General features: G+C 48.1%; 1 protein-coding gene across 3 annotated transcripts in view; it reads left to right on the top strand.

The window, feature by feature from the left end:
• mcf2a (MCF.2 cell line derived transforming sequence a) overlaps window positions 1-25,107 on the top strand; it is a 124,259-nt gene that overhangs the window by 55,230 nt on the left and 43,922 nt on the right. For all 3 annotated transcript variants that reach the window (XM_067997321.1, XM_067997320.1, XM_067997322.1), the window contains 7 exons: window positions 1,688-1,807; window positions 7,159-7,275; window positions 13,884-14,033; window positions 15,441-15,556; window positions 16,801-16,915; window positions 18,639-18,758; window positions 21,923-22,114. In XM_067997321.1, the coding sequence (XP_067853422.1) occupies window positions 1,688-1,807; window positions 7,159-7,275; window positions 13,884-14,033; window positions 15,441-15,556; window positions 16,801-16,915; window positions 18,639-18,758; window positions 21,923-22,114 (930 nt within the window). The remainder of the gene's footprint in view (window positions 1-1,687; window positions 1,808-7,158; window positions 7,276-13,883; window positions 14,034-15,440; window positions 15,557-16,800; window positions 16,916-18,638; window positions 18,759-21,922; window positions 22,115-25,107) is intronic.

A 25,107-nucleotide genomic window follows, 5' to 3' on the forward strand; every position in this document is an offset into this window, starting at 1 on the left:
GGCCTGCTCCACCTTCAGGAACCAGTTTAATCCAGCTAACCAATTAACTAACGACAGCAGCTCTCTCTGCTGAAGCCTGACAGAAACTTAAACATTTAAACTTTAAAACTGAACTTGAACAGTTGATAGCAATTTCAACTAGATTTTAAAGAGATTAACCCTTAAACTCCCACACTCACCAAACTCTGAGGTGTTCACTCTGTGCTCCGCTGCACGCCTTCCGCGATTTCCTATATTGAAGGCATTATTTAAATACAAGTTGCTGCCGTTATATTTAAAGAAAGAACTCGCATTTATGCAGCACCTTTCACGACCTCAGGACGTCCCAAAGTGCTTCACAGCCAATTAAGCCCAGAGTTTGCTGGATTGGGGCATCTCGAGGCGAGGGCAGTGAATTAGACTTTGCCCTTCACCCTTCAGATCGTGTTATTTTTCCGCCGAAACTTGCGGAGAGTGCGAGCTGATAACGAGGTGCAGAGAGGGCAACGCGGCACCTGGGACCTTAGTGAACGATGGGACCAACGGTCTGTCTCCTTCACAAATGAGATTTAAGGATTGAGGAAAAAAAACATAGGAACGACGGAGAAGGAGATAGGGTGAATTAGAGTCAAATCAGGTGCAGAAAGAGAAATAAAGAGTGGGAGAGAAAGATTGACTTAAGAGAGAGAGGGGAAAAAAAAGAGACAAAGGAAAAGTAAGAAAAAAAATTTTAAATTTTAAAATTTCATAAAGCTCTAGGAACAATTTACTACCTGCAGAAAGGAGATCCACAGACTCAATTGATCCCTTTCTGGGCCGGAGAGGTTGAGTTTCATGTCAGGACCACAAAACACGCCATTGACAGGGTCCTTACGATATGAAATACCAGCCCTAGATATCTGCGATGAGATTCATTCGTATTTACGGCGCAAATCCAGCAATTTCTGGATACCTCACGGGGAGGTTGAGGGCGAGCTGCCGTTTTCGCGAGGCTAACAGAGGAGGGGCGCAAATCGTCCATCAATTCGTGGCGATTCGCAGCTCACGGAGTATCTCTTCCTCACCACAAGTCGCTGTTTTTGTCAACGCGCTAATAATTTAGGGTGCCGTGAACTTTTTTTTTTATTCGTTCATGGGATGTGGGCGTCGCTGGCGAGGCCGGCATTTATTGCCCATCCCTAATTGCCCTTGAGAAGGTGGTGGTGAGCCGCCTTCTTGAACCGCTGCAGTCCGTGTAGTGAAGGTTCTCCCACAGTGCTGTTAGGAAGGGAGTTCCAGGATTTTGAGCCAGCGACGATGAAGGAACGGCGATATATTTCCAAGTCGGGATGGTGTGTGACTTGGAGGGGAAGCTGCAGGTGGTGTTGTTCCCATGTGCCTGCTGCCCTTGTCCTTCTAGGTGGTAGAGGTCGCGGGTTTGGGAGGTGCTGTCGAAGAAGCCTTGGCGAGTTGCTGCAGTGCTTGCCGTTATTTTCCCTGCTGTTTTTGGCCCGTCGTGTTAGGGTACGACAGAGCATTCCCAGTGCGGAGCCTCGATGAGTGGGATTGAGGGTGGCAGAATCGGCTCGCGGTTTTATTTCACCCACCTGTGATCCACGCTCTCTGTCCAGTGAGACTACACCCCGGGAATCTGCTCTAAAGTGTCAGGGACTCTGAATCGTGCATGAGAAATGAACATCTCCATTTTCTGGTATTTTGTTTCCTCCAGGCCTCGTGTCCAGGAAACCTGCAGCTGGTCTTGGTCCTTCGCCCTTCGGGGTTCTTTCAGCGTGCAATCTCTGACATCAGCTTCCGGTTCAACCAGGACGATTTCATCCTGAAACTACCGGTAAGGAATACCCGTCTCCCTGCCTCTCTGTGTCTCCCTGCCTCTCTGTGTCTCCCTGCCTCTCCGTGACTCCCTGCCTCTCTGTGTCTCCCTGCCTCTCCGTGTCTCCCTGCCTCTCTGTGTCTCCCTGCCTCTCTGTGTCTCCCTGCTTCTCTGTGTCTCCCTGCCTCTCCGTGTCTCCCTGCCTCTCTGTGTCTCCATGCCTCTCCGTGTCTCCCTGCCTCTCCGTGTCTCCCTGCCTCTCCGTGTCTCCCTGCCTCTCTCCGTGTCTCCCTGCCTCTCCGTGTCTCCCTGGCTCTCTGTGTCTCCCTGCCACTCTCTGAGTCTCCCTGCCTCTCTCTGTGTCTCCCTGCCACTCTCTGAGTCTCCCTGCCTCTCTCTGTGTCTCCCTGGCTCTCTGTGTCTCCCTGGCTCTCTGTGTCTCCCTGCCTCTCTGTGTCTCCCTGCCTCTCCGTGTCTCCCTGGCTCTCTGTGTCTCCCTGCCTCTCTCTGTGTCTCCCTGCCTCTCTGTGTCTCCCTGCCTCTCCGTGTCTCCCTGCCTCTCTGTGTCTCCCTGCCTCTCCGTGTCTCCCTGGCTCTCTGTGTCTCCCTGCCTCTCTGTGTCTCCCTGCCTCTCCGTGTCTCCCTGCCTCTCTGTGTCTCCCTGCCTCTCCGTGTCTCCCTGGCTCTCTGTGTCTCCCTGCCTCTCTCCGTGTCTCCCTGCCTCTCCGTGTCTCCCTGCCTCTCTCTGTGTCTCCCTGCCTCTCCGTGTCTCCCTGGCTCTCTGTGTCTCCCTGCCTCTCTCTGTGTCTCCCTGCCTCTCCGTGTCTCCCTGCCTCTCCGTGTCTCCCTGCCTCTCTCTGTGTCTCCCTGCCTCTCTCTGTGTCTCCCTGCCTCTCTGTGTCTCCCTGCCTCTCTCTGTGTCTCCCTGCCTCTCCGTGTCTCCCTGCCTCTCCGTGTCTCCCTGCCTCTCTCTGTGTCTCCCTGCCTCTCTCTGTGTCTCCCTGCCTCTCTGTGTCTCCCTGCCTCTCTGTGTCTCCCTGCCTCTCCGTGTCTCCCTGCCTCTCTGTGTCTCCCTGCCTCTCTCTGTGTCTCCCTGCCTCTCTCTGTGTCTCCCTGCCTCTCTGTGTCTCCCTGCCTCTCTGTGTCTCCCTGCCTCTCCGTGTCTCCCTGCCTCTCCATGTCTCCCTGCCTCTCTCTGTGACTCCCTGCCTCTCTGTGTCTCCCTGGCTCTCTCTGTGTCTCCCTGCCTCTCTGTGTCTCCCTGCCTCTCTCTGTGTCTCCCTGGCTCTCTGTGTCTCCCTGCCTCTCCCTGTGTCTCCCTGCCTCTCTCTGTGTCTCCCTGCCTCTCTGTATCTCCCTGCCTCTCTCTGTGTCTCCCTGCCTCTCCGTGTCTCCCTGCCTCTCTCTGTGTCTCCCTGCCTCTCTGTGTCTCCCTGCCTCTCCGTGTCTCCCTGCCTCTCCGTGTCTCCCTGCCTCTCTCTGTGTCTCCCTGCCTCTCTGTGTCTCTCTCTCTGCCTCTCTCTGTGTCTCTCTCTCTGCCTCTCTCGGTGTCTATCGCTCTGCCTCTCTCAGTGTCTATCTCTCTGCCTCTCTCTGTGTCTCTCCCTCTGCCTCTCTCGGTGTCTCTCCCTCTGCCTCTCTCGGTGTCTCTCTCTGCCTCTCTCGGTGTCTCTCTCTCTGCCTCTCTCGGTGTCTCTCCCTCTGCCTCTCTCGGTGTCTCTCTCCCTCTGCCTCTCTCGGTGTCTCTCCCTCTGCCTCTCTCGGTGTCTCTCCCTCTGCCTCTCTTGGTGTCTCTCTCTCTCTGCCTCTCTCTGTCTTTCTCCCTCTGCCTCTCTCGGTGTCTGTCCCTCTGCCTCTCTCGTTGTCTCTCCCTCTGCCTCTCTCGTTGTCTCTCCCTCTGCCTCTCTCTGTGTCTCCCTACCTCTCTCGGTGTCTCTCTGCCTCTCTCTGTGTCTCTCTGCCTCTCTCTGTGTCTCCCTACCGCTCTCTGTGTCTCTCTGCCTCTCTCTGTGTCTCTCTGCCTCTCTCTGTGTCTCTCTGCCTCTCTCTGTGTCTCTCTGCCTCTCTCTGTGTCTCCCTACCTCTCTCTGTGTCTCTCTGCCTCTCTCTGTGTCTCTCTGCCTCTCTCTGTGTCTCCCTACCTCTCTCTGCGGCTCTCTGCCTCTCTCTGTGTCTCTCTGCCTCTCTTTGTGTCTCTCTGCCTCTCTCTGTGTCTCTCTGCCTCTCTCTGTGTCTCCCTACCTCTCTCTGTGTCTCTCTGCCTCTCTCTGTGTCTCTCTGCCTCTCTCTGTGTCTCCCTACCTCTCTCTGTGTCTCTCTGCCTCTCTCTGTGTCTCTCTGCCTCTCTCTGTGTCTCCCTACCTTTCTCTGTGTCTCTCTGCCTCTCTCTGTGTCTCTCTGCCTCTCTCTGTGTCTCTCTGCCTCTCTCCGTGTCTCTCTGCCTCTCTCCGTGTCTCTCTGCCTCTCTCCGTGTCTCTCTGCCTCTTTCTGTGTCTCTCTGCCTCTCTCTGTGTCTCTCTGTGTCTCTCTGCCTCTCTCTGTGTCTCTCTGCCTCTCTCTGCCTCTCTCTGTGTCTCTCTGCCTCTCTCCGTGTCTCTCTGCCTCTCTCCGTGTCTCTCTGCCTCTCTCTGTGTCTCTCTGCCTCTCTCTGTGTCTCTCTGCCTCTCTCTGTGTCTCCCTAACTCTCTCTGTCTCTCTGCCTCTCTCCGTGTCTCTCTGCCTCTCTCCGTGTCTCTCTGCCTCTTTCTGTGTCTCTCTGCCTCTCTCTGTGTCTCTCTGTGTCTCTCTGCCTCTCTCTGTGTCTCTCTGCCTCTCTCTGCCTCTCTCTGTGTCTCTCTGCCTCTCTCCGTGTCTCTCTGCCTCTCTCTGTGTCTCTCTGCCTCTCTCTGTGTCTCTCTGCCTCTCTCTGTGTCTCTCTGCCTCTCTCCATGTCTCTCTGCCTCTCTCCGTGTCTCTCTGCCTCTCTCCGTGTCTCTCTGCCTCTCTCTGTGTCTCTCTGCCTCTCTCTGTGTCTCCCTAACTCTCTCTGTCTCTCTCTGCCTCTCTCCATGTCTCTCTGCCTCTCTCCGTGTCTCTCTGCCTCTCTCCGCGTCTCTCTGCCTCTCTCCGCGTCTCTCCGCGTCTCTCTGCCTCTCTTTGTGTCTCTCTGCCTCTCTCTGTGTCTCTCTGCCTCTCTCCGTGTCTCTCTGCCTCTGTCTGTGTCTCTGCCTCTTTCTGTGTCTCTCTGCCTCTCTCCGTGTCTCTCTGCCTCTCTCCGTGTCTCTCTGCCTCTCTCCGTGTCTCTCTGCCTCTCTCCGTGTCTCTCTGCCTCTCTCCGTGTCTCTCTGCCTCTCTCCGTGTCTCTCTGCCTCTCTCCGTGTCTCTCTGCCTCTCTCCGTGTCTCTCTGCCTCTCTCCGTGTCTCTCTGCCTCTCTCTGTGTCTCTGCCTCTTTCTGTGTCTCTCTGCCTCTCTCCGTGTCTCTCTGCCTCTCTCCGTGTCTCTCTGCCTCTCTCCGTGTCTCTCTGCCTCTCTCCGTGTCTCTCTGCCTCTCTATGTGTCTCTCTGCCTCTCTCCGTGTCTCTCTGCCTCTCTCCGTGTCTCTCTGCCTCTCTCTGTGTCTCTCTGCCTCTCTCCGTGTCTCTCTGCCTCTCTCCGTGTCTCTCTGCCTCTCTCCGTGTCTCTCTGCCTCTCTCCGTGTCTCTCTGCCTCTCTCCGTGTCTCTCTGCCTCTCTCTGCCTCTCTCTGCATCTCTCTGCCTCTCTCTGTGTCTCTCTGCCTCTCTCTGTGTCTCTCTGCCTCTCTCTGCCTCTCTCTGTGTCTCCCTACCTCTCTCCGTGTCTCTCTGCCTCTCTCCGTGTCTCTCTGCCTCTCTCCGTGTCTCTCTGCCTCTCTCTGTGTCTCCCTACCTCTCTCCGTGTCTCTCTGCCTCTCTCTGTCTCTCTCTGCCTCTCTCCGTGTCTCTCTGCCTCTCTCCGTGTCTCCCTACCTCTCTCCGTGTCTCTCTGCCTCTCTCCGTGTCTCTCTGCCTCTCTCCGCGTCTCTCTGCCTCTCTCCGTGTCTCTCTGCCTCTCTCCATGTCTCTCTGCCTCTCTCCGTGTCTCTCTGCCTCTCTCTGTGTCTCCCTACCTCTCTCCATGTCTCTCTGCCTCTCTCCGTGTCTCTCTGCCTCTCTCCGTGTCTCTCTGCCTCTCTCCGTGTCTCTCTGCCTCTCTCCGTGTCTCTCTGCCTCTCTCCGTGTCTCTCTGCCTCTCTCCGTGTCTCTCTGCCTCTCTCCGTGTCTCTCTGCCTCTCTCTGTGTCTCCCTACCTCTCTCCGTGTCTCTCTGCCTCTCTCTGTCTCTCTCTGCCTCTCTCCGTGTCTCTCTGCCTCTCTCCGTGTCTCTCTGCCTCTCTCTGTCTCTCTCTGCCTCTCTCCGTGTACCTATCACACCTCGGGACGTCCCAAAGCACTTTACAGCTAATGAAGTACTTTTGAAGTGATGTCACTGTTGTAATGTGACTGGATTGCTCATATGATTGACTGCCCATTACACACCCCACCTGATTTGCCTTTCGTTTAACTCCAATGGTCCCGGCTGCCTGAGATCTCGGAGATTGAACATAAGGAGCGTGTGTGAATCAGATGTCCCACCTTCCCTCCCTCCCTCCCGGCTCGGACCAATGTCCCTCTGGCACAGCTCACCAGCAAGATATAGAGCCTGGGGGAGGATGCGGCCCTGAGCTGATACTGAGTGAGTCTATTTACAGGTCGTCCCATGCCCCGCCCTCCGTCTCCGCCCCCACTGGTTGCTCCCTGCCCCCTTCTGCATCTCCGTTCATGCCATATGAACCCCAACCATTAGCAGATGTCAGCTGTGGCTCAGTGAGTAGCTCTCTCATCTCTGTATTAGAAGGTCATAGGTTTAAGTCTCACTCCAGAGACTTAAGCACAAAATCTAGGCTGAGGGAGTGCTGCACTGTCAGAGGTGCTGTCTTTCGGATGAGATATTAAACTGAGGACCCGTCTGCCCTCTCAGGTGGTTGTAAATGATCCCATGCCAATATTTTGAAGAAGAGCAGGGGAGTTCTCCCCAGTGTCTTGGCCAATATTTAATCCCTCAACCAACATCACTAAAAACAGATTATCTGGTCAGCAACTCGTTGTGGGATCTTGCTGTGTGCAAATTGGCTGCTGTTTTTCCTACATCACAACAGTGACTACACTTCAAAAAGTACTTCATTGACTGTGAAGCGCTTTGGGACGTCCTGAAGTCATGAAAGGTGCTATATAAATGCAAGTTGTTTCATTTTATCACCTATTCTACACCCTCATCGAGGTTGAAAGTTCCTTTCTGAAGTGTGTGCGACGGTTCGCCCTGTTGGTGACACTCGTGTTGATGCTTTCCCCACAGGTTGTTATGCTGAGTTCGGTCACGGAGTTGCTGACATACATTGATGAAGCCCACCTGACTCACGAGTTTGGCGGCACACTCGATTACTGCCACAATGAATGGATCCTGTTCCGCACCGTGAGTGTGGTCCTTTGCGGCCGGCACGGGCTGTCTCTCTACGTTAAGACATGATTAGCACAGTAACTCTGGGCAAAACACTGCCTCTAAACCGCCATAAATCAACATTTGATAGGGTAGACGTAGAGAAAATGTTTCCACTTGTGGGAGAGACCAAAACTAGGGGTTCATAAATATAAGATGGTCACTAATAAATCCAATAGGGAATTCAGGAGAAACTTCTTTACCCAGAGAGTGGTTAGAATGTGGAACTCGCTCCCACAAGGAGTAGTTGAGGTGAATAGTGTAGATGCATTTAAGGGGAAGCTCGATAAACACATGAGGGAGGAAGGAATAGAAGGATATGCTGATAGGGTGAGATAAAGTAGTTTGGGAGGAGGCTCGTGTGGAGCACAAATGCTGGCATAGACCAGTTGGGCCGAACGGCCTGTTTCTGTGCTGTATGTTCTATGTAATTCTATGTAATATCACCAACAGAAACTTCTAGGTTTATAAAACCAATTTTATGAAATTTGGTAAACAGGAAGGAGCTGTGTTTATGGTGATGAGTTAGATTGCTCTCTCCAAGAAGTTTCAATCCAAGGATATGCAATGTCACATTAAAAGCTCATTTTCTGGAGCCTCACCGGCTGGCAGCACACACATAAATTCCTGATATCTGTTCCCAGTGGTTGAGGCTCCGCACTGGGAGCGGATTTCATAGAATTGACTTTATAAACCTAGAAGTTACTGTTGTTGATATTTCACAGAATTACATAGAATTTACAGCACAGAAACAGGCCATTCGGCCCAATTGGTCTATGCCGGTGTTTATGTACATTGGGCCAAATTCTATGTGAGGTTTGCGTATCCTGGTCCAGCTCCACTTGCCTGAAACTCGTTCAAGCAGTTTAGACGCCTGTGTTAATATGGTGTTTGGCTCAAGGAGAGCAGAGTGTGACTGACTGTTTCTGTGGTGATTCGTGAAACACATTCTCCTTAAACTCTTCATTATCCTGCATTTTTGTGTGAAGGAATTCTGACTGCGTTAGGCCTGAAGTTCCTGTGAATGGTCTTAAGGGATGATTGCTCAACGCGTTTGTGTGACAGTCCCCTCTGTCCGCGATTTTAGCGGAGGTCCAATTGATTTAAAATAAACAGGTTAAAAGAGCAAACGAAAGAATGTCATGCGATTGGGCTAAATGTTCGCACGCAATTATAATCAAGAATACTTTCTGGCCTGTTATAAGAAAAGGGCGGGAAAAAAACATTGAACTGATTTAAATTAAAATAGTGGACTGAGGATATGAACGTGTTAAAATAATCGATGACCACACTTGGAGTACTGTGCACTGTTCTGGTCTCCATACTACAAAAAGGGGCACAGGGGTACAGGAGAAGTTACAAAAAAGATTTACAAGGATGACACCAGAACTGAGAGGATAGACTGGGGCTCTTTTCTCTATGAGAGAGAAGGCTGAGAAGTGACCCGATAGAGGTCTTTAAAATTGTGAAGGGGTTCAATAGGATAGACATAGAGAAAATGTTCCCACTTATGGGGGAGACCAGAACTAGGGGCCATTCATATAAGACAGTCACTAATAAATCCAATAAAGAATTCAGGAGAAACTTCTTTACCCAGAGAGTGGTGAGAATGTGGAACTCGCTACCACAAGGAGCAGTTGAGGCGAATATTATAGATGCATTTAAGGGGAAGATAGATAAGTACATGAGGGAAAAGGGAATAGAAGGATATGCTGATAGGGTTCGATGAAATAAGGTGAGAGGAGACTCGTGTGGAGCATAAACACCGGCATAGACCAGTTGGGTTGAATGGCCTGTTTCTGTGCTGTAAATTCTATATAATATCACCAAAAGTAACTTCTAGGTTTATAAAACCAATTTTATGAAAGCATGCTCCCAGTACGGAGCCTCACCTACTGGGAGCAGATATCAGGAATTCACGGATGTGTTCCCAGCTAGTGAGGCTCCGCTCCAGGAGCGCGATTTCAGAAAACAAGCTTTTAATGTGACATTGTGCATCCTTGGATTAAAACTTCTTGGAGAGAGCAATCTAACTCATCACCATAAACACAGCTCCTTCCTGTTTACCGCAGAATAACGATTGCAATATATAAGTGCTCTGGAGTATTGCAACATAAAGTACGCTTATACAGCCTGCCAGAACAGACAGATGTGAATAAATGCAAAAGTCTCTCTGACCCACATTTCTGCCAGTGTTTAATATTCTCTGCATGTTAAACAGCATAGAACAACGGTACATAATTAATCATGGATGGTTGGTATCTGCCGATTCTGCAATGACACAGCATTTTCCAACATTTTAATCTCCTCAGAAGCAAAGGTTCCAGTGGAATTTTCCATTTTATTACATGGTTTTATGAAGCAAGCTCTGCTGTTCTGGTTTTTGTCAGTATTTTTGTAATCTCTGCTCACTAACCATGACTCTTGGGTCACAAAACCCTGCTAATCCAACTCACGAAGCCCAAATCTCTGCGCACTCATAAATGCTTTTGCTCACTGGTTCGTCCTGTTTGAATTTGGTGGGCCCGGAGGTTTTGATAAAGGGCTGTCCTTACTTTGCTGTATCCAAGAAATTGTCACATTGGTGGATAAATCCCAGCTCAGAACACCAAGATATGTTACAATCAGCAACGTGAGAGAGCTACAAATTGACGGGAGCCTGGATTTAAATCATAACCTTGAAATTTCTTGAGATTCCTGTTCTTGGCGTAGAATCTCGCTCGATGGTAGTGCCGATTAGAGAATCGGGCGTGGAGATCCAGTCGTTAATTTTAATCGCAATTTCAGGCCTTACGAACACAAGGGCCCCAAAGTTACGCTATGGGATATTCGTGCATATCTGCTCATCACTTTCATTTGAAATTCCTCCCTCTGCTATTTTAGCAGAGGTGCCAACCCAAATATTATACAACCCCTGTGTGAATCTCTCCAACCAGGTTTCTGCCTCTCCTACAGCACTGAAACGGCCCTAACCAAAGTCACGATCGACATTCTCTGCGACAGTCAGTATGGTGCATTTTCCCTCTTTGTCCTCCTCAGCCTCTCTACTGCTCCCAACACGGTCAATCACACCCCGAGTCCTCCTTCAAATCCTCTCTTCCATTGCCCTCGCTCCGTTCCGCTCCTTAACTATCTGATTGTAGCCAGAGCATCTCCAGCAATGGTTTCTCTCCCTAACCCGACATCAGTCACCTCTAGAATCTTCCCAAGAATCCTTCCTCAGCCTCAGAGCTACAGTGAGATCGAGAAGGATGAGGAGGGATAACGGACCAAGGTCACAGGCACAGAGGATGCCATTCGTCACTTTGGTGTCGGGTCGTTTCGGTGCTGGGGCAGTGGCGGAAACCCTGAGTGGAGAGACTCGAACCTGTGCGTTGCGGGAAAGATGGAAACGGATTCGGGAGGCGACCACACACTCAAGGACTTTGGGGAGAAAGGGGAGGTCGGAGAAAGGGCGGCATTTTGCAAGGATAGAGGGGTCGAGGCTGGGTTTTTTGAGAAGGAAGGTCTTGATGGAGGCTTTGAAAGGGATAATTCCTGAGGAGAGGGAGCCATTTACAATGTCACTTGCGGGGGCCAGGAAGGGAAGTTGGGTGGTCAGCAGTTTAGTGGGAATGGAGTCAAGGAAGCAGGAGGTGGATCTCATGGACAAGATGGGGTGAAATTCGCTAGGGCAGTAGTGCAAAACAGGCAATAGTGCATCGACAGCCCATTTTGCACTCCGCCCGATTTTATTTTCCATTGATGGACAAGAAAATTGGGTGGAGTGTAAGACAGATTCTCAAAGCACTATCACCCCAGATAAATTTCACCCCCGACGAGTTCAGAGAGAGAACGGGGAAGAGAGCATGAGGAGAGATGGGAGAGAAACTAGAGAGAGACAGACAGAGGTTCAGGGCTAGGGCATGGGGGATCCTGGGGAGAGGTTTGACTTGGTGGGCAAGGGCAAAGGAGGGAAGCAGCAGAGGCAGCTGAACCAATGGTCTCAACCTTAATGACAAAGGAGCCCATGAGCTCCTCCCCCATGTCGGAGGAGAGGGTGGAGGGAGCAGGAGAGAGGGGTTTAAGAAGGTGGTTGGTAGTGGAGAAAAGGAGCTGAGGGTTAGCTTTGCTCTCCAGAGTGACCCTAGGGTAATGGTCAGAGGCGAGTGAGGCCCAGTGTGGTCCAGCCAGATCTGGTGATGGACCGTTAAGCCAGTTGTCTTCCAGATATGTCCCAGTCTGCGCCCCTTGGACATGTGGGAGTGAAGATGAGGGCTACATCAGGGGGAGCGACCAGGATGGGAGAGAGTGAAGGTTTTGCTTGGGACGAAGGTTGGAGGTGGGAGTGGTTGAGCAATTCATCAGCTGCCATCGTAATGTATCCTAACTCGCACCAAATCCCGTTCACCCATCTCCCCCCGTGCTCGCTGACCTACAGTGGCTCCCGGTCCAGCAATGCCTCGAATTTAAAAATTCTCATCCTTGGGTTCAAATCCCTTCATGGCCTCGCCCCTTACTATCTCTGTAACCTCCTCCAGCCCTACAAACCCCCGAGATCTCTGCATTCCTTCAAATCTGGCCTCTTGCGCATCCCCGATTTTCATCGCTCCACCATTGGTGGCCGTGCCTTCAGCTGCCTAGGCTCCAAGCTTGGGAATTCCCTCCCTAAACCTCTCCGTCTCTCTCTCCTCCTTTAAGACGCTCCTTAAAACCTACCTCTTTGACCGAGCTTTTGGTCACCTGTCCCTAATATCTCCTTATGTGGCTCGGTGTCAAATTTTGTTTGATAATCGCTCCTGTGAAGCGCCTTGGGACATTTTATTACGTTAAAAGCGCCATAAATACAAGTTGTTTTTCTTGTTGTGGCAAAAGGAAGCTAGGCAATTGGAAGTTTAAATGAGGTGATTGTTGGTCTTCTGGCAGAGTCCAAATGGGGCAGTGGTGGGTGGGAAGGTCTGAGAGAGGAGGATGGGGGCAATTGGGATTGCTGCTGGGTAGGACATGGGGTCAGCTTCTATATGGCACCGAGCTCCACCTCCCTACCACCTGCCTTGATCCTCCCAGCTGCCCCTGTGCTGTCCGACAGTTTGTCCAACATCCAGTCTTCAGATTAGCTGTATTTTCTTCCAGCTAATTGTCGGAATGACTGAAGCCATCGTCTTCAGCTCCCACTACAAATTCTGCACTCCCGCCACCGACTCCACCCCCCCTCCCCGGCCATTCTCCCGGGCTGAGCCAGACTGTTCGTAACCTCAGCATCCCTTTTGACCCTGAGCTGTGCCTCTGCCCCCTGTTCCTCTCCATCACAAAGACTGCCTACTTCTACCTCTGTAACATCACCTACCTCCGCCCATCTGCTGCTGAAGCCCTCATCCATGCTTTTGTCACCTCCAGACTCGTTTACTCCAATGCTCTTCTGGCCGGCCTCCCATCCTAATCCTCATGTTTAAATCCCTACATAGCTTCCTCATCCTCCCTCTCTCTGTAACCTCCTCCAGCCCCACTCTCGTTCCTCTGACTCTGGCCATTTGTGCATTCCCCCCTCCTTTTGCCCCACCATTAGAGTCTGTGCCTTCAGCTGCCTAGTGCCCACGCTCTGGAAATACCCCCTAAACACACCCTCCTCATCCACCTCCTCCTCCTCCTTTAAGACCCTGCTTAAATCCCACTTCTCTGACCAAGCTTTTCCTCTCCTAAATCTCTCCTTCTTTGGCTTGATGTCTGTTTATCTTTACTCCTCTGTGAAACATTTCGGAAAATATTTTCTATGTGAAAGGGCACTAAATAGATACAAGTTGTCGCTAACACCTCGGCTAAAGTAGCAGAGGGTGGGCTTTCCAGACAAATGCGTCATATATCCGTTGACTGGCTCTCTCCCAGCAAAATTTCAAGGCCAAAGTTTATGAAACAACAGCAAAAATACAGTCTCTCCATTGGTTGCCAACCCTCCAGGATTGATCTGGAGTCTCCAGGAATTAAAGATCAATCCTCCGGACACTGCTGTGAGCAACACGGGGAGAAAAATTAAAGGGGTGTTAAAAAAAGTTAGTGTTTTCTTTCATTTTCTTTGAACTGTTTCATTTATTAGTTATAAAAAATATTGGGAGAGGGGGAAAAATGTCTCTTTGTCAGGGCAGGGTGGTTAGAGGTGAGAGGTCATGTGTTGAAACCCCCCCCAGAAATACGTCCATCCAGAATTGGCAACCCGACTGAATGACTTTAGTGAAAGAGTGATTGAAATCATTGTTTGAATAAAACTATGCACTTCAGGCGAAACCTTGTTATCCTAATTTCTTTTCCTTGAATGTCTTTCTCTTTTCGTCTCTGCATCAGATCCAGTTTACACCGTGCGCTGGCTCTTTGAATGCTTGAAAATACCGTGATTTTGTTCTCACTGTGCAAACCTCCCTCCCCACCCCCCCCCCCCCCGCCTCCCTCAACCAGTACGAAATATGAAAGATTCCGCCTGGGCTTTGTGTAGGGAGGAGGCTGTAGCACATTATAAGGGAGCTGTGGTTTCTTTGTGAGAACAGGGATTTAAATTTTCCCGTTGAAACTCTCTGCCTTACGACACATTCATGTATTGGTCCTCCTGTGTTCAGGCTATCGAGAGTTTTGCTGTAATGGTGAAGGAGATTGCCCAGATGCTGCAGGCTTTCGGTACAGACCTTGCTGAGGCTGAGCTGCCTGACGATTTACATTCCGTAGAGGACCTACTTATTGCACGGACTGAAAAATACAATCAGCTCAAGGTAAGCTCAGTGTGAATGCCACAGTGTTGACCGGTTAGAAATACAGAGCGTTAATTTCTTTTACAGCTAGTTGCAGGATTTGTTACCTCTAAACTCGACTATTGCAATGCTTTCCTGGCCGGCCTCCCATCTTCCATCGTCCATAAACTTGAGCTCATCCAAAACTCTGCTGCCTGTATCCTAACTTGCACCCAGCCCCGTTCACCCATCACCCGCTGTGCTCGCTGACCTACCTTGGCTCCTGGTCCGGGAACACCTCGATTTTAAAATTCTCAACTTTGTTTTCAAACCCCTCCATGGCCTCGCCCCTCCCTATCCCTGTAACCTCCTACAACCCTCCGAGATCTCTGCGCTCCTCCAATTCTGGCCTCTTGCGCATCCCCGATTTTAATCACTCCACCATTGGCGGCCGTGCCTTCAGCTGACTAGACCCTAAGCTCTGGAATTCCCTCCCTAAACCTCTCCGCCTCTCCGCCTCTCTCTCCTCCTTTAAGATGCTCCTTAAAACCTACCTCTTTGACCAAGCTTTTGGTCACCTGTCCTAATATCTGCTTATGTGGCTCGGTGTCAGATTTTGTTTGATAATCGCTCCTGTGAAGCGCCTTGGGACGTTTTACTACATTGAAGGTGCTATATAAATGCAAGTTGTTGCTGTTGTTGTTGTTATCAATCCTAGAGAAGAAAAGGCATTGGTGTTTATTTTTGCTTGGCTCAGTTGGTCACACTCTCTTGCCTCTGAGTCAAGAAGGTCGTGGGTTCAAGCCCCACTCCAGGACTAGTGCAAGAAAGAAGAAAGAACTTGCATTTATATAGCGCCTTTCATGACCTCAGAACGTCCCCAAGTGCTTTACAGCCAATGAGGTCCTTTTTGAAGTGTAGTCACTGTCGTAATGTAGGGAACACGGCAGCCAATTTGCGCACAGCAAGAACCCACATACAGCAATATGGTAATGACCAGATAATAGTGCAGTACGTACTGAGGGAGTGCTGCACTGTTGGTGGTGCCGTTTTTTTGTATGAGATGTTAAACTGAGACCCTGTTGATAAAAGATCCCACAGCACTATTCGAAGATGAACAGGGGAGTTCTCCCTGGTGTCCTGGGCCAACATTTATCCCTCAACCAACATCACTAAAACAGATTCACTGGTCATTTATTCTCATTTTCTGTTCGTGCCATCTTGCTGTGCGTAAATTGGCTGATGCGTTTGCCTAAATCACAACACGCTTCAAAGTAATTCGCTGGCCGTGGAGCGCATTGGGGCACCCTGAGGTCGTGTAAGGTGCTATATAAATGCAAGTTCTTCCTTGAAAATGCCTGGTATTGATGATTTGTAGCGGGGATTCGAAACCCCTGCTCAGACCTCTTGTCAATTTATCGCTCAGCTGCCGATTTTCCTTTTCAACAGGACGACGTTCAACGGGTGATCAAGGAGGGTGAGCTACTTCTGACCAACCTCATGGAGCCTGACAGCAACGCTCAGCGTTCGGTGGAGAAGAATGGAGATCGAATGACCGTGAAGAGGTGTGCACTGTGGAAGGACAGTTTGATTCAGCTGCGTAAAGAAACGTTAAAAGAACCATGCGTTTAATTTGACTTACTCTCCAGTAATCCATTTTGAAAGCCACGTGCACTGAGCTTTCAGGTTTTGTTATAGAGTCAAACTCTCTGCTGACCATTTCCTAGTTGAGTTGAATCCTGATGTTCTACGTTCAACTTGTACTGTATGAAAACCTTTTACTGAGCCCAGACAGAGATCCATCAATGCTAAATAAATAATGTTGTTTTTGTGGTGATTGTGGGGGTTGTAGTTATTGTAGTTCTGGGAGTGTTGGTTATTGTGGTTATGGGGTTTGTGGTAGTTATGGTGTAGGGGTGCTGTTTGTGGAGGTTGTGCTTGTTGGGGTTATGGGAGGTTTGGTTGTATTGATTATGGGGGTGCTGTTTGTGGTGGTTATGGGGATTCTGGTTGTTGTGATTGTGATGATTGCAGTAGTTATAGGTGTAGGGTTATGGGAGCTTTGGTTGCGTTGGTTAAGGGAGTGCTGTTTGTGGTGATTGTGCCTATAGAGATGCTGGTTGTGGTTGGTTAGGGCTATGGGATGCTGGGTTATGTTAGTTGTGCTTGTTAGCTTTATAGTAATGCTGATTGTTGGGGTTATTTGAGTATTTGAGTATTGGTTGTAGGTATAGTGATGCTGATTTTGGTGGTGTGTTAAATTTCATGAGAAGGAACCATGATAAGAATTATTTGCACATCCCATAGATATGTTGAAATGAAGGTACACCTACAGGCAGCAATGTGAATTATGTAGTGTGTGTTTAAATTAATATCAGACTGTATAACAAAGATTTGTGTCCATTGCAAATACCTGACCCCACTTCACCGTGGGCCTCTGGGGGTAATAATATCATTGAAGTTGTGGGGAAGACAGATCTTTAGGAGCCATTAATCTATTACGTAGAATTGTTACTTAGAACCCAGGTTTCGGCAGTTTCTGGTTGTTTAGGGAGAATGGAGTAGAAGGAAATGCTGACAGGGGGTAGGTAAATCATAGAATCATAGAAAGTTACGGCACAGAAGGAGGCCATTCGGCCCATTGTGTCTGTGAAGTAATGTGGGAGGGAGGCTCGTGTGGAGCATAAACGCCGCGATGGACCTGTTCGGGCTGTAAAAATTCTATATAAATGGTACTGAGCCACTTAAGATTGGTGCACCTGATTTAGGTGGTTTTCTTATCTTATTGTACTTCTATTTCTGAACACAGACTCCTTGCCCAGTTGCATGAGATGGAGACTGCTTTTGACGGCTTTTGGGAAAAGCATCTACTTAAACTTGAACAGTGTCTACAGCTCTGGAGATTTGAACAAGCTTTCCAAGAGGTAATGGCCTTGCCCTGTCAATACTTTGAATGAAATGATCAATATGTGATATTCGCCAGTGTGTTTGTATGCAATTCCCTGGGTTAATGGTGTCAGCTGTGACTCAATTGGTATCACTCTCACCTCTGAGTCAGAAGGTTGTGGGGTCCAGTCCCACTCCAGAGACTTGAGCCCATAATCTAAGGTGGCGCTTCAGTGCAGTACTGAGGGAGTGCCGCACTGTCGGAGGTACCGTCTTTCGGATGAGACGTTAAACCGAGGCCCCGTCTGCCCTCTCAGGCGGCCATAAAAGATCCCACGGCACTTTTTCAAAGAAGAGCAGGAGAGTTTTCTCTGGAGTCCTGGCCAATATTTATCCCTCATCCAATACCTAAAAAAAAAGGCGATCTGGTCATTATCACATTGCTGTTTGTGGGACCTTGCTGTGCATAAATTGGCTGCCATGCTTCCTACGTTACAACAGTAACTACACTTAAAAAAAAAGGTACTTAATTGGCTGGAAAGTGCTTTGGGATATCCTGAGGTCATGAAAGGTGCTATAGAAAATGCAAGTCTTTCTTTCTTTACATATGTGGAAATACTGAATTCCCTTTTTTAAATGTAATACAAGTGATGTATATTTTTTTATTTATACTAGCAGATGTCCATTTGTGTTACTTGTGCTGTTTTATTAGGACAGGAGCATGGTAATGCACAATGCACCACACATTTCCCATCAATCAGAAGTAAGCCAATACACTAAAGAGAGGCACACCCTTATCTATTTATAAAATATTAAGAATCTTATGTGTACATGAACTTCCTGTCTACAAAACCATACTTCCTGTTGCCATGCTTTTATGTTAACCTATATACATGCCTATTTACATATTTATAATGGAAACTGCCTATGTAAACTTGTCACGATGTAATTATACCCTCCCACCAGTGGTGGCACTGTAGCATTTCAGTTTTGAGTCTCCCAACTCCTCAGCTTGTCCTGCAGAGAAACTCCTCAGCTCCACTTCTCTGCTTCCTATATTGATGTAAGTTTTACTATTTAACCATCGATAATATCATCAAATCAAATATTACATAAAAAATAAGATCAGGTTGTATCGATTAAATCGGGGAATGAATTATGGCAGTGCACCCTGGTCATATTATCTCCCAGCAACCCCCCCCTCCGCCCCCCCCAAACCCCTCTACATCTGAACACTACTCTTTGGTCTTGACTTCTCATGTGCAGCACCACAGAAGATTAACTAGTAATATTGTAAAGGTCTTGTGTGCATTTCCTGTAAGTGTAACACTTACTTCCTGCAAGGCTTTCCCTGTCACACTTTGTTGACATTTTCCAGAGTATTTTTTTTCTCTTATCGGCCCTGGTTTTTTTTCTCTCGTTTTTTAGTCTCTCCCGGGAGATTACATGGCTTTGGGGGGGAGGGGGGAGGTGTTTAGTCACAGTGCTCTGGCCATCGTGGTGTAGGATAGGCTTGACAGACCAACTGGTTTTTACCTGCCCGTCAATTTTGTATGTTCGTATAACACCCCCTATTGCTGTAAGGTAGTGTATTCTTTGACTCGCCACATTACAAGGAGATCTGCAAGTAGTTTAAAGTTACACTTGTGGGTAAACTTTTGAAGTTAACTATTTATAAAATAGAGACGAGTTTTTTTTTTACAATAATCTTCACAGATCGAGTTGTTTTTGAATGTGTTCGGTTGTGATTCGGTTCTACAGATAAAGACAGCCCTGGATTATTTAACGGCGGAGGAAGGAGACATCCCAGAAATTGGTGGCAGTGTAACTCACTCGGAACAAGCTCTTCGAGAATTGAGTAACGTGGATGAGCGATCTCAGGTAATGTAACATCTTCATTAAACATCCCAGCAGGCTGTATTTTGATTGAACAGGGTCAGCCCCTCCTCCCAGACATTCCATTAGTAATCATTCATAGAGAATAATGAGGTTTCATAAAATCCGCAGCAAAGGAACAGGCCATTCGGCCCAGCTGGTCTATGCCAGTGTTTATCCTCCACACCAACCTCCTCCCACTCTAATTACCTCGTCCCACCTGCCCCTCCCATACCCCTCTATTCCTTTCGCCCTCGTGTTTGCATCAAGCCTCCCCTTAAATATATCAGCGCTCTGCTTCAACCATTCCATGTGGCAGCAAGTTCCACATTCTCACCACTTCCTGTGTAAAGAAATTCCTCCTAAATTCTTTATTTGATCTGTTAGTGACCGTCTTATATTTATATGCGTCCCCTTGTTCTGAACTCACCCACAAGTGGAATTATTTTCTCCGCATCCACTCTATCGAACCTCTCTATCAGATCTCCTTTCAGTCTTCTTCTTTGCAGAGAAAATTTCACACTGTACTAAAATTTAACCTAACCAATGCTCTGTAAATTTAACATTGCCTCTTTACTCTTGTACTTTATAAAACCCAAAATTCCTTTTTTATGGCTTTATCTAGCTGTACTCACACTTTCAGAGAATTATATATTTGAACTCCTGGGTTCACACTCCCCATTGCCTTGTCATTAAGTATTATTACCGTCCTTCCTTTGTTTTCACACTGATCCTGCTGATGATGCCCCTTGGTGACATCATCCGAAAACACAATGTCAGGTTCCACATGTACGCTGACGACACCCAGCTCTACCTCACCACCACCTCTATTGACCCCCCCCCCACTGTCTCTCATTTGTCCCACTGCTTGACGGAAATCCAGTATTGGATGAGCAAAAATTTCCTCCAACTAAATATTGGGAAGACCGAAGCCATTGTCTTTGGTCCCCGCCACAAACTCCATTCCCTGTCCACCGACTCCATCCCTCTCCCTGGCCATTGCCTGAGGCTGAACCAGACCGTTCACAACCTTGGCGTCCTATTTGACCCTGAGATAAGCTTCCAACCACATATCCGCTCCATCACCAAGACTGCCTGCTTCCACCTCCGTAACGCCTGTGCCCCTGCCTCAGCTCATCTGCTGCTGAAACCCGCATCCATGCCTCTGTTACCTCTAGACTCGACTATTCCAATGCTCTCCTGGCCGGCCTCCCATCTTCCACCCTCTGTAAACTTGAGCTCATCCAAAACTCTGCTGCCCGTATCCTAACTCGCAGCAAGTCCCATTCACCCATCACCCACTGTGCTCGCTGATCTACATTGGCTCCCAGTCCGGCAACGCCTCAGTTTTAAAATCCACATCCTTGTTCTCAAATCCTCCATGGCCTCGCCCCCCCTCCCTATCTCTGTAACCTCCTCCAACCCTACAACCCTCTGAGATCTCTGCGCTCCTCCAATTCTGGCCTCTTGCACATCCCTGATTTCCATCGCTCCACCATTGGCGGCCGTGCCTTCAGCTGCCTAGGCCCTAAGCTCTGGAATTCCCTCCCTAAACCTCTCTGCCTCTCCGCCTCTTTCTCCTCCTTTAAGACACTCCTTAAAACCTACCTTTTTGACCAAGCTTTTGGTCACCTGTTCTAATATCTCCTTATGTGGCTCGGCGTCAAATTTTGTTTGATAATCGCTCCTGTGAAGCGCCTTGGGACATTTCACTACATTAAAGGTGCAATATAATGCAAGTTGTTGATGTTTGATCCACATTAAATTGCATCTGACTATTGTTTACCCATTCTGCCAACCTGTCTCTTCCTTCCTGAAGTCTTTTACAATCCTTCTCTCCATTTCCCAAACCCCATATTTTTGTGTTGGTTGCAAATTTTGAGTTTGTGATTCCCAAACCCAAGCCTACATCATCTGTATTTATTGAGGATAAAAGTAGACCCAGCACTGAACCCTGTGGAACTCCACTTCCAACTTTTCTCCAGTGCGAGCAACACCCATTCACCCTAAATCTTTGTTCCCTGTCTGTCAAGCAACTTTTGATTCGTACCACTGCATTTCCTCTTAGACCAATCAGCTGACTTTTCTAACAAGCCTCTTGTGAGATACATTTCGAAATGCCTTCTGAAAACCTATCTCCGCTGTATTCCCTCCAATGATCTAAATGGTCACTTCTTCAAATAGGATCCCCTTGTGATCTGAACTGGATATTGTGCCTTTCGTAGGTGAGTTGTTGCCTTCTGATACACTGATCAGTTACGTATAGCGATCTTTATGCCTGCTGGCCAAAACATCCAGTGAAACAGGACCCTATTCACTTTAATAACCTTAATACCACTACATTATGTTGTTATGATCTGGAATGCGCTGCCTGAAAGGGCGGTGGAAACAGATTCAATAATAACTTTCAAATGTAAGGAATCTTACAACACCAGGTTATAGTCCAACAGTTTTATTTGAAAATCACAAGCTTTTGGAGGCTTTCTCCTTCGTCAGGTGAGTGTGGGATTCCATGGAAGGTACCGCATATATAGTCAGAGAACAATGCCTGGTGATTACAGATAATCTTTCCAACTGCCCGTTGTCAAGGCAATCAAAGGAGTCGAATAGTGTTCAGACAGAGAGACATTACATACAGGACTACAGGTATGTAATGTAATGTCTCTCTGTCTGAACACTATTCGACTCCTTTGATTGCCTTGACAATGGGCAGTTGGAAAGATTATCTATAATCACCAGGCATTGTTCTCTGACTATATATGCGGTACCTTCCATGGAATCCCACACTCACCTGACGAAGGAGAAAGCCTCCAAAAGCTTGTGATTTTCAAATAAAACTGCTGACTATAACCTGGTGTTGTAAGATTCCTTACATTTGTCCACCCCAGTCCATCACCGGCATCTCCACATCACAACTTTCAAAAGGGAATTGGATAAATACTTCAAGAGGAAAAATTTGCAGGGCTATGGGGAATGGGCAGAGGAGTGGGACTAATTGGATAGCTCTTTCAAAGAGCCAGCACAGGCACAATAGGCTGAATGGTCTCTTTCTGTGCTGTATGATTCTATAATCATGCAGAATCAAACAATGACTCAATTATCCATTAGAGGCCAAAATGCTTTAGATGCTCATTTTCACATTTGAATTGAATGAAGTGTATTCTTTACAGGAATTAGTTGGAAATGCCCTGGTTCTGGTCTTGCAAGGTGACCAGTTGATATCCAATCACCATTACGCGGTGGATTTAATCTGTGAGAAGTGCAGTGAACTCCGCAACTGCTGCGACGATTTGCTCGATGAAATGAGGAGCAAATACATCTCCCTTAACAAGTCCCTGGAACTGCACACCCGACTGCAGCAGGTAAGCCAACACAGAGCTTAAGTTAGTGTCGTATCTACACCAATATTAAAATCTATTGGGTCTGTGCCTTGTACCTGCAAGGTTAGAGTGGTTGGATTCCTGACCAGGAGACCCAAGTTCAAATCGCAGCTTCGACTGGGGTCTGCAATGAGGCTTCCCTCATAGGGCTGCTTGTCCTGTTCACTCAGGTCCCAGATGCCCTGTTTGCCTCGCTGTAACGTTATCGGCTCGCGCTCCCAGCAACTTGCCTTGCAAAAAATTTAAAAACCTAAATGTGCAAGTGCAAGTCTAACTAACCCCAAACACCGTTAGATGCCGTGCCACAGCAAATTATGGCCCATTATTAAAAAATACTCCACTTCTTTCTTGTTACAAGTTGGCTCTTGTTTACCAACTGTACTTTTTGAGTCCAGAAATCACCGACAGTGTCCGCGTTCCTCCAATTCTGGCCTCCTGCGCGTCCCCCACTGCCTTCGCGCCACCATTGGTGGCCGTGTCTTCAGCCATCTAGGCCCTAAGCTCTGGAACTCCCCCCTCAAACCTCTCTGCCTCTACACCTCTCTCCTCCTTTAAGACACTACTTTAAACCTAACTCTTTGACCAAGCTTTTGACCTGTCCTAATGTCTCCTTCTTTGACTCGATGCCAATTTTTTGTCTGATTACGCACCTGTGAAGGTCCTTGGACATTTTACTGTGTTAAAGGTGCTGTATAAATGCAAGTTGTTGTTATTGTGATGTTAATCGACAAATGTTTTAACATCCACTATTGTAATGCAGGAATTAGCACATTTTAAATGAACAGGTCATTGCCTCTGTTCAATAACAGACGAAGGACTGTTATATAAATGTCAAGGTTTTGCTGCAGATTGTGACAGTGATCTCCAGGTTTTGATTTCAGAATGAATCTCTGCTAATATAACCCTCTCCTATAAAAAGTAGTTCATCATTCCAGTAAGTATGACAGAGCATTACCTTCTCAACCTTGTGCCCTTGTGGAACTGCAGTCTGTTACACTTCATTGGATCCCACAAGGAAAGAAATGGTCCATTCAGATTCACCTTGTGAAAATTGACGTGTTTGCGATTTGGAGTGCAGTCCTATTATCATATTTACCAGAATGTCCCAAGGATACGGAACTTCAGTTATGTGGAGAGATTGGAGAAGCTGGGGGTTTTCTCCTTAGAACAGAGAAGATTAAGGGGAGATTTAGTAGAGGCGTTTAAAATCATGAAGAGTTTTGATAGAGTAGACAAGGAGAAACTGTTTCCAGTGGCAGACGGGTCGGTAACCAGAGGACACAGATTTAAGGTAATTGGTAAAAGAGCCAGAGACGAGATGAGGAGAAATTGTTTTGCACAGCGAGTTGTTATGAAATAAAAACAGAAAATGCTGGAAATACTCAGCAAGTCATGCAGCATCTGTGGAGAAAGAAACAGAATTAACGTTTCAGGTCGATGACCCTTCATCAGAACTGGAAAAAATTGAAGACTAAGCAGTTTTTACACAAGTAGAGAGCCAGGGAAAGTGGAGGTGAGGGGGAGGAAGGGGAGGGGAGCAAAGAACATAAGGGAAGGTCTTTGATAGGGTGGAGGGCAGGAGTGATTAAATGACAAAAGGGATGATGGTGCAAGGCAAGGAGGGTGGGAATGGGACAAGAAAAGAAAGAAAAGATGGGCCTAGAGGAGCTGTAAATGGCAACATCAGAACCATTACCAGCACCTGCTGTCTGGAAAAAAATGGGAGCAGTGGTTATCTGAAGTTATTGAAATCAGTGTTGAGTCCAGAAGGTTGTGAAGTGCCTCATCGAAAGATGAGGTGCTGTTCCTCGAGCTTCCGTTGAGCTTCATTAGAACAGTGTAAGAGGCCGAGGACAGAGAGAACAGAGTGAGAGTGGGACGGGGAATTAAAATGGCAAACGACCGGAAGCTCAGGGTCACGCTTGCGGACTGAACGGAGGCGTTCAGCAAAGCGATCACCCAATCTGCGTTTTGTCTTCCCAGTGTAGAGGAGACTGCATCGTGAGCAGCGAATACAGTATAGTAAATTGAAAGAAGTACAAGTAAATCACTGTTTCACCTGGAAGGAGTGTTTGCGGCCTTGGACGGTGAGAAGGGCAGAGGTGAAAGGGCAGGTGTTGCATCTCCTGCTTGAGTGCAAGATACCAAAGTGCGAGCGCAGGAGATACTGCCTGACTTGCAGAGTATTTCCAGCATTTTCGGTTGGTATTTTACATTGGGGATACCAAACACAGACTGGGTGATCGCTTTGCTGAACACCTCCGCTCTGTCTGCAAGCGAGACCCTGACCTGCCGGTCTGATGCCATTTTAATTCCCCCTCCCACTCCCACTCTGACCTCTCTGTCCTCGGCCTCCTACACTCTTCCAATGAAGCTCAACAGAAGCTCAAGGAACAGCATCTTATCTTTCGATGAGGCACTTTACAACCTTCTAGATACAACAATGATTTCAATAATTTCAGATCAGAACCACTGCTCCCATTTTTCCAGACAGCAGGTGCTGGTAATGGTTCTGATGTTGCCATTTACAGCTCCTCTAGACCCATCTTTTGTTTCTTTACTTGTCCCATTCCCACCCTCCTTGCCTTGCACCATCATCCCTTTTGTCATTTAATCACTCCTGCCCTCCACCCTATCAGAGACCTTCCCTTCTGTTCTTTCCTCCCCTCCTTTCCCTGGCTCTGTAATTGCTTAAAAACTGTTTAATCTTCAACGTTTTCCAGTTCTGACGAAGGGTCATCGACCTGAAACGTTAACTCTGTTTCTCTCTCCACAGATGCTGCCTGACCTGCTGATATTTCCAGCATTTTTTGTTTTTATTTCAGGTTTCCAGCATCCGCAGTATTTTGCCTTTGTTCAAAAGGGAATTGGATAAATACTTGAAAAGGAAAAATTACAGTGCTATGGGGAAAAGAGCAGGGGGAGTGGGACTAATTGGAAGCTCTTTCAAAGAGCCGGCACAGGCACGATGGGCC

This window comes from Heptranchias perlo, chromosome 15, assembly GCF_035084215.1.
Source record: "Heptranchias perlo isolate sHepPer1 chromosome 15, sHepPer1.hap1, whole genome shotgun sequence".
Taxonomy (NCBI): Eukaryota; Metazoa; Chordata; class Chondrichthyes; order Hexanchiformes; family Hexanchidae; genus Heptranchias; species Heptranchias perlo.